The 9,425-nt window shown below is 41.9% G+C and overlaps 1 protein-coding gene across 2 annotated transcripts in view; it reads right to left on the bottom strand.

Moving 5' to 3' along the window:
* Eef1akmt1 (EEF1A lysine methyltransferase 1) overlaps window positions 1-7,986 on the bottom strand; it is a 22,029-nt gene extending 14,043 nt beyond the window's left edge. Inside the window, exons 1-2 of one of the 2 annotated variants that reach the window (XM_021182369.2) lie at window positions 7,951-7,986; window positions 2,565-2,727 (exon numbers count right to left, since the gene is read on the bottom strand). In XM_021182369.2, coding sequence (XP_021038028.1) covers window positions 2,565-2,708 — 144 coding nt within the window. In that variant the 5' untranslated portion in view covers window positions 2,709-2,727; window positions 7,951-7,986. Of the gene's footprint in view, window positions 1-2,564; window positions 2,728-7,950 lie in introns of those variants that run through there. The other variant, XM_029468704.1, reaches the window with a different exon arrangement.
* Between the last annotated feature and the right edge of the window lie 1,439 nt (window positions 7,987-9,425).

Here is a 9,425-nt window from a genome sequence, read left to right on the forward strand (position 1 = left end):
GAGAGAGAGAGAGAGAGAGAGAGAGAGAGAGAGAGAAAGAAAGAAAGAAAGAAAGAAAGAAAGAAAGAAAGAAAGAAAGAAAGAAAGAAAGAAAGACAGACAGACAGACAGGCAGGCATCGTCGAGGGAAGAATAAGTCAGGTGTGGTGGTCTGCGGAATCCTACAGCTCTGACTGACTAGCAATCAGTTTGCTTCTTTATACAGGTTTTACAGAACAAAGACAGACTAATGATTATCCAAATAGTACAAATTATATCATTTGTCTCTGGACATGTGTTTCATTTTTCATTACATGTCCAGGTTTACAAGTTCAGTCACAATTAGAAGATGCAAATAGAACAGATTTTATTTTTATTATTAGCCCTCTAACTCCAATTCAAAGAATCTAAAGAATGTTTTTGTCAAAGCAAACACATTTATTTTATGACAGCCTGCTTTTAGGCTGGCAGTGTTTGCAGTTTTAAAGCATTCCAGACAAACAAAATGCTTATGAAGCAGTCTTTTTATGAATAAATACTAACACCTAACTCCTTATACCATATTGCTTCATCACCTGCTCTATAAAGAAGGGAACGATTATTTTAGTTAATCTATCTCATTTACTGGGTTCTATTCCTCCAGGGTCATATCCTGTATGACCAGCTATCTTTAAACTACATTTTCAGAGAGCTTTCAGCCTATTGTAAAGGGAGGCCTTGAACCTGTAGCCTATTCTCCTGGCCAGTCAGAGTTTGTCAATGGTCTCTGTTGACCCTGCACCAATTATACTGTTTGAGATTGCTCCGGGAGTGTGTGTGTGTGTGTGTGTGTTCATTTAGGGATTCCCAGCCAGTATTAGTGCTTATCCATCCTTAACCATCCCCAGGGCATATGGAAGACTTCCAAATAGGGCCAGAGAAGCTTAGGTAAGTTTAAGACTTTTCCTAAACATTTTCACTGGAAAAGACAAAAAATTCATCATAACGCAGAAAGCCCCCAAGAATGCAACACAGAGACCAAAACCTAAAACTGAGAGACAGACGACAGTGATGGAAGCACTCAGCTCCCCTGTGCTAGAACCATGTGGAACAGCTGTGCTGACTTCATGTCTCAGCCTCCCCAATACTGGGACAAACAAACAAACAATCCCCCTTGGGATATTTCCTCACTTTTTATCAACACACTAAAAAGTCCCCAAATTAGATAAGTAAGTAGTGGGAATAAACTAGCTTTTGTAAATACTTCATATATTTTCTATAACAGCCACATATTACTTTTAGAGTCTGAAAAGAATTGCATAATTATCTAAAGATTAGGCTGAAGAAAGAGACAGACCACCTAAAGAATAATACTTCAAACGCAGGCTACTTATCTGTAGATCAAGCTAAAAGGTGAAAATGCAAAGCTAAGTCAGGTGACATGGCCCACACTGTGACCCCAGAACTTGCCGGTAGAGGCAGGAGATCAGGAGTTCAAGGCCATCCTTGAACAAAAAAATAAAAATATACGAGGAAGAAGGTCATGAGAAAGTGCCCTTCGTTAGATGGAACACATGGCGTACAGAAGGGGAACGTTTTTACCCCGTAGTTTTAAGTGGGGCTTATGAGTGATCAGAAAACTGTGATACACCTTACAGGACCTCAGCTGGGCACAAACGCAAAACCTGAAACAAACAAACAAGACATAAAACCTCCCTCCACTTACAAAGTGACAGGAAAGGATGGGCCTGTTACTTCAGTCAGCAGACAAATGGGAGACCTTGCTACTCGGCTGATACTTCAAAATACTTAGATTAGGGGTTTCCCGTAATAGTTTTATTTTGTAAATTTCTACTTTTTTATTTCTACTTTTGAGAAAAAAAATTAATTTTTATGTCCCTAAACTTATTACGTATTTGCAGTGGGGCCTGAGGCTACTGAGTCCTCCTCCCTCTGCCTCCTGGGTGCCAGGGTTACAGGCAGGTACCATTGCCTGCCCACACCTACTTTTTATCTGGCTACAAAATACAAGTGTATAAAACTAGAAATTAACCTATTCTTTTTTTTTTTTTTTTTCCGAGACAGGGTTTCTCTGTGTAGCCCTGGCTGTCCTGGAACTCACTCTGTAGACCAGGCTGGCCTCGAACTCAGAAATCCACCTGCCTCTGCCTCCCAAATGCTGGGATTAAAGGCATGCACCACCACCGCCTGGCTGAAATTAACCTATTCTTAAAAATTCTCTCATCATCTTTCCATTGCGCACGTAGGTTCAGCTACACCTTTTACTGAAATGATCCTTCTTTTTTTTTTTTTTTTTTCCACCATAGGACCTGTTGGATTCTATGAAAACCAATAGGGTGTGCCTTGTGGACAGGACATTACTGTTCCACTACCTGCAAACCCCTTCCCTGATCACCAGCTAGCCTGTTAGTCAGAGCCAAGACAATCTGTGCACCCTGTCGAAGGACGCCCGTCCAACTGCTGTCTGCCTTCTGCCCTTGCTCCCTGGAGTTCTCAGCTCCTGAGTGACAGCAGGGAGAGGGAAGACAAGCGCCACGGCTGCACACACCACACCGCTACTCCTCAACCTGGATACACTCACTTACCCAGTTCTCCTCTATTACCCCAACGTTATATTTATCATCCCCTCCTGGGTTGACGGATTGCTTCTGCTCAGCATAAAACTCCTGGAGAGCTGCTAAGGTATGGGAAGAGAGCTGGGGTATATCGTCGTCTTCTGACTCACTCATTTCACAAAGTGTCTGTGACCTGCAGTGCAAGAATATATATTGTATGGACTTGTTTCTTATGCCCACCAAATAACAATGAGAATTTTTTTTTCCCCTCTCCATGGAGCCCCAGGTGTTCTGGAACTTGCTATGTAGACCAGGCCTCATGGGATTAAAGGCATGCCCACCTTTGCCTAGTGAGAAGTGAAGTTTAAATAGAAAGCATACATATCTAAAACTCCCGGGGGGTGGAGGAAAGGCTTAGCAGGTGACATCACAGCCTGTGCAACCCTGGTAACCTGAGGTCAGTATTGGAATTCCTGTACAAAAGCCAGATGAAGGGTTGGAGAAATGGCTCAGCAGTCAAGAGCACTCACTGACTGCTCTTCCAGAGGGTCTGGTTCTATCCTCAGAGCCCACACGACAGTGCACAACCTTCTATAACTCCAGTCCCAGAGGATGTGATGCCTGCACCTGGCCTTCACTGGCGCCAGGCATGCATGTGGTGCACAGACATCTCTTAAGGCAAATGCTCATACACATAAATTGTAAATAAAGCCAACCAACTGACCAGATAGGGTGGCTTACATGATATCCCAGCCCCAGTACTGGTAAGAGATAGGAGGCAGGGATAGGAGTAGATGCAGCAGAAACCCTGAAAGAAGGTATGATAGCCAGGCATGGGACACAACACTTTAGTCCCAGCACTTGGGAGGCAGAGGCAGGTAGATCTGAGTTTGGCCGAGTCTACATTCCACACCAGCCAGGGTTACATGGAGACACTGTCTCAAAAAGCATGCAAGCACACAAATAAATAGGTCTGGGAAGGAACCCATTCCTGGAGAGTGATTCTCTGACTTTCTCATATGCCTGGTGCCACACCTATGTCCATGTGCATACACAATGAGCTCTAATAAAATCGCTCTCTCATATTCTTCTGTGTCTTTCTTTCCCAGTGGTCTTTAAGATTTCTTCCTATTTATTTCTGCCTTGGTGCACTTTCTTCTATGCGTTTCCAGTACCTTGGGTTTACTGAGGCTCTTGGATCTGCAGGGTTTATAGTTTTGTATCAGATTTGATAAAAAGCCTTGGCCTTGTGCGTTCTGGGAATCAAACTCGGGGCAACAGACCTGTCCACAGGAAACTTTACCCAGTGAAGCATCTCAGCAGATTCATCTTTGATGCAGTTTTCATTTCTACAAACAGGAAGTCTTTTTTTATATCCATACTTTACATGTTCAATCTTTTCTTTACCTGCTTTTTTTCTTTTATTTAGGTGTTTTGCCTTCACATAGTCCACACAGCACATGAATGGTGCCCAAAACCTTGAAAAACTTGTGTATACATAGCCTAGATGTTCCTGAACTTCTTGATTCTTTTTTTTTTTTTAGATTTTTCGTGATAGGGTTTCTCTGTGTAGCCCTGGCTGTCCTGGAACTCACTCTATAGACCAGGCTGGCCTCGAACTCAGAAATCCACCTGCCTCTCTGCCTTCCAAGGGCTGGAATTAACTTCTTAAACTGAGGATTATGACCTCATACATAAGGTTTCATAGCTAAACGTGCAGAGGGGGGTAGGGAGTGTTAGCATCAGTGAAAGGTTACTGGATCTGCAACAAGCAACACTTAACTGAACACTCAGCCCCTGGTGAGTCTGAGGTCGTTTCACGCAGCACTGTACTACACAACACTGCAGCCTTGGCTCTGCACACACAACGCGTCATGAACTGTGTTTTCTGTACTGCGCTCAGCTTTCTACTGAAAACAATGAACCACAGAAAACAGACTTGGTATTTTCCTACTGGCATTCCTCAGCATTGAAGTATCAAATTAGTAGTTTTAGATTGTACTGCATTAGAATATTTGATCTTAAAAGCTGTTTATGAGGCTGGGGAAATGGTTCAGCTGTTAAGAGCACATATTGTTCTTACAGAGGACCTGAGTTTGGTTTCCAGCACGCACAGTGGGGAGGCTGATGACTGTAACCCCAGCTCCAAGGGACCCAGTGCCTTCTTCTGGCCTCCCCAGACACTGCACACACCCACAAAAGGACATAGCATTTTAAAAAATTGTCTCTGGCAATTAAAAAACCTTTTAATCTGGGCGTGGTAGCACATGCCTTTAATCCCAGCACTCAGGAGGCAGANGCAGGTGGATTTCTGAGTTCGAGGCCAGACTGGTCTACAGAGTGAGTTCCAGGACAGCCAGGGCTATACAGAGAAACCCTGTCTCGAAAAACCAAAAAAAAAAAAAAAAAAAAAAAAACCTTTTTAAAAAATACTGTTGTAACTGGTCACTTAAGTTCATAAAGAGTCATTTAATGAATTTTGCCTGGGAATTAACACTTGGGAAGTGGCACTAATGAGACACCTACCACTCATAGTGCATACTTATTTGAAGTGTTCTTATTAATGACAATCATATCAAAAAGCTAACCAACTCCCGGAAATGTTGGAGACTCTACAGCCTGAAATAGTAAATATTCAACCATAATTCATTATGTAAAAAGAATCAAGTACGTCTATTGGTATGCAAATCTGTCTTTATGTTTAATAGTAAAATTACATATACACCAAAGAATTGCTTTAAAATAAGCTTACAGGGGCTGGAGAGATGACTGAGTGGCTAAGAGCACAGCTGCTCGTACAGAGGCCCCAGGCTCAGCTCCCAGTGCCTACATGCTGATTCACGGGCACCTGCAATCCCAGCTTCAGGGACCCAGTGCCCTCTTCTGGGCTTAGCAGGCAAGGCACTTGGCGCACACATGGCACACATATGTACATACATGCAGGCAGAGCACCCAAACGCATCCAATGAAAAATAAATAAAATGTGTGGTTATTATCAGTAAATGTTTGATTTGATTTTTTTTAATGCCTATATGTGAAGGGTGACAAAAAATTTCTTAGGTGAGGATCATGAGTGTAAAAAATTTTTTTATATGTTGCTATATTTTTTAATCCCATTTATTTCCAGAAAAAGGGCTAAATTGTTAATTTTCATTTTTGCATTCATAGCACTCTTGCCTATCATAGTTCGTCCTCTTTCTAAAAATCTATTTATCCTATATACACATATGTATACAGAAATATGAATATACACATACAAAACTCAGTGATATACTGTAATAAAATTTAAAATATTAAGTTCTCTGTGTGAGAACTACGCTTGGTAAAGTTCTATTTACTAAGGTAGTGGTGGAAGACAGAAGTTCCTGTCATTACTAACCATATTGAGGGGGGTGGGGGAGAAGAAATACAGAAGACAGGGTCTCACTATGTAGCCCATGCTCTCCTGGAACTCACTATGTGGCTTAGGCTAGCCTCAAACTCATGATCCTGCTGTCTCAGCCTCCTGAGGTGTGTTACTCTGTGTGGCTGTTTTGTATTGCTTTTTAAGTAGGTTTGTGAAATTGTGTTAAGCAGGTCTGAAAAGGGCTGTGTCATATTAAACTGACCTGGAGTGTTTATGGAATATGGAGTGGCTAATATTCTAGATCAGTGGTTCTCATGGGAGAGCCAGGAGTCACTCTTCTTCTAGGAGAAAGACTTGCAAACAGCTGGAAACATTTTTGGTTATCACAATCAAGGGCATTGCTGGCAACCAGTGGACAAAGGTCAGCTATGACGCTGAACTTTCTACAGTTCATAGGACAACCCTCTACTTCAAAGATCTGTCCAAAATATCCTTAGTGCAGAGGTCCAGAAACCCCAGAGACAAAGAAATGGCAAGGCGGGGATTGCTCTATGTCAGAAATGTGGCTCAGCACCTAAGGGCAACAGGGAAGAACCTGATGGGAAATAAAGTCAAGGCAGTTTGCCTTGCTAGGAGAAAATGGAAACGGGGTTACAGGAAGATGGGACTACCATGGGGAAGGAGGAGCAGCAGCAGGGATTCTTCATTTCTATAAAAATCTTCTAGTTCTAGTCAGGCTGTGGTGGCGCACACCTTTAATCCCAGCACTCAGGAGGCAGAGGCAGGTGGATTTCTGAGTTTGAGGCCAGCCTGGTCTACAAAGTGAGTTCCAGGACAGCCGGGGCTACACAGAGAAACCCTGTCTCGAAAAACAAACAAAACAAAACAAAACAAAACAAAACAAAAACAAAAACCCCTAAAAAACCCAAAATCAAAACAAACAAACTTCTATTCCCATGCATCAGATCTATGAAAGCAACAACAAAAAACTAACAATACTGTATGTCAGAGTATCTAAGTACCTTCTCCAAGATATTTAGGTCATGAGAGTGTAAGCCAGCAGAAAGAGTATGAACCAAAGGTTCATTCCAGAGTCGTTAGTAAACTGCAGGAAGGGTAGCTGTACTAGTAGGTGAATAGAAGAGAATGGCCTGTCAGGTATGCTCAACCTGCGGCTCACAGAGACAGGCACCCACAGTAACTAGAAATGACATTGTTCTCAACTTGTTTGTTTCCCGAGTGTGAACTCTGTAGATGACAATGCCTGGTAGATATTCTCTAAGTAATCTTACTGATTCAAGACAGGAGTTGTGTTGCCTTGGCTGTCCTAGAACTTGCTCTGTAGACAAGGCTATCTATCTACCTCTATCTATCTATCTATCTATCTATCTATCTATCTATCTATCTATGAATGATAGGATTTCTTTGTGTAGCCTTGGCTGTTCCGGAAAATTCTCTGTAGACCAGGCTGGCCTTGAACTCAGAGATCTGTCTGCTTGTGCATCTCGAGTGCTGGACTAAAGGCGTGCACTGCCTAACACGCAGCTATAAAAATCGTGTGCTTTCATTTTCATACAAGTCTCTGCCTGAGGGAAGCCCTTCACTTCCTAAGTACTGTTTATTATTTAAAGAAAGATTGTTGGGTGTGGTGACACGGGAAAAATGAGGGATCAATGAGTCTGAGTTCGAGGCCAGCCTGGCTACACAGTGAGACTATCTCAAAATAATAAATCCCACCATGACCTGAGATAAAACTTGCACAGAGAAAGCAAGCCACAAACACACAACAAGGTAAGTTTGGATGAACAGCCCGGCCAGCCAAGCCCCATGCTAAGGCTCATGGCTTCCTCGTGTCCACGCATATATATCCCTTCCCCAGGCCCCATCAGAGCACCATTCCGACCGGACCACTAAGGACTTGTTTCCGGCTCAAGATGTCCAAGAAGAAGGACCCCGCAGAGAGGAGGCCCCTACTGGGAAAGTCTCCAAGGGAGACTTATGGACCCGGCTCAGAACCCACCCAAAACATCCCTTGACCCTCTGCCGCCACACTCCGCAGCCGCCACTCACCACTAACGCATGCGCAGTCGTCACGGGGTGGGGTGGGGGGGGGCCGGGAACCTCCGCGTTTGCGCTGGTGCAGACCAGACGGAGGGAGCCAATGAGCGTCTAGTCCCGCCCAGTCAGCTTCCGGCTTCTACAATCAAGGATTTAATTAGGTTGCAGTAGTCTGGCTGTTTGGTACTTTGGAGTCAGTCTTAAAATTGACTTACTGACTAAAAACAATAAAGGATTCATAATACTAAGGAGATTCAGAAAAACCTTTCAAACCCATTAGCCTTTCAGAGCTTTCAGTGTTGAATTCACAGTAAGTATATGAACACATATTTTACCAATCTATCATGGTAGCTGGCACACAGTTTACCTTAATCAAAACTAATAATGCTCTCTTTGATCCGGCAATTATTAAATCACATGTAATCTTTTCTTCCCCAGGGACAGGCAAACTTCATTATGTTCCTGCTGTACTGTTCTCTATCAATTTCATGATCTGGCTTAGGAGCTTTAAATCATTGCTCAGATGCTGACGCCATTCACTGAGCAGCTTGATAATGAACAGTCACAATTTCTATATACAGTAGTGTTTCATCTGTAGAAACCCATACTTCATTTTGATTTCGATTTCTCTAAACGAATGACTACTCTTATTAAACCAAATAGATCAGATCAAGTGTAACTTATCAAAATGGCAATCAAGGGGAAAAAATATTGAAAAGGAAGAAAGCATCTACTTATAAGACTCAATTAAAAAACCTGTTAAAGCAAACTATTTTGTACCTAATTTTTTAAGTTTCCATTCCTTTTAAGTATGTATGCCACAATGATTATCTTCGTGTATTCAATTATATGCTATTTTTAAATATTAAAGTGTCTGAAGACACCAGAAAGCTCTACCTTTTTGTTTATTTTTCAACAAGGGTTTCTTGATGTAGTTCTGGCTGGCCTGTATGCATTGTAATTAAATGTTTCTCACAGACCATAAAACTAGTATTAAAGACAAACTAGTTCTTATTGAAGTGAAAAAGTTTTTCAGTCAAATTGGATCCAAAAGATGCTTTCAAATCACATTTTAATTAAGGAATTATTCCTTTTGTATTTAGTAATGGTGCAGAGAGCATACCTTGGAAGATCTCTTTAAGATAGAAATATGTGGTTCTGGGTCCCTAGTGGTCAGAGGAGACAGGTAATTCTCTGTGAGCTTAAGGTTTAGACTACACAAGTTTATGGAGAGCAGGACTATGTACGAAGACTCTGTCTCATAAAAACAACAAACAAACTAACAGACTAACTAACTGACTGACTGACTGAGTTTTTCTTTTTCTTATTTATTTTTTGTGTTGGGACCAAGTTGAGTCTCCAGCTTTAACCTTTGAAGTAGAAAGGACTGGCAATTCCACAATGCTTGGCCCTTTAAAAAAAAAATATATATATATATATATAAAACACATATTACTGAAACATAAACCTGGACTTCACCATTTGAG

Source organism: Mus caroli, chromosome 14 (assembly GCF_900094665.2).
Source record: "Mus caroli chromosome 14, CAROLI_EIJ_v1.1, whole genome shotgun sequence".
Classification (NCBI taxonomy): domain Eukaryota; kingdom Metazoa; phylum Chordata; class Mammalia; order Rodentia; family Muridae; genus Mus; species Mus caroli.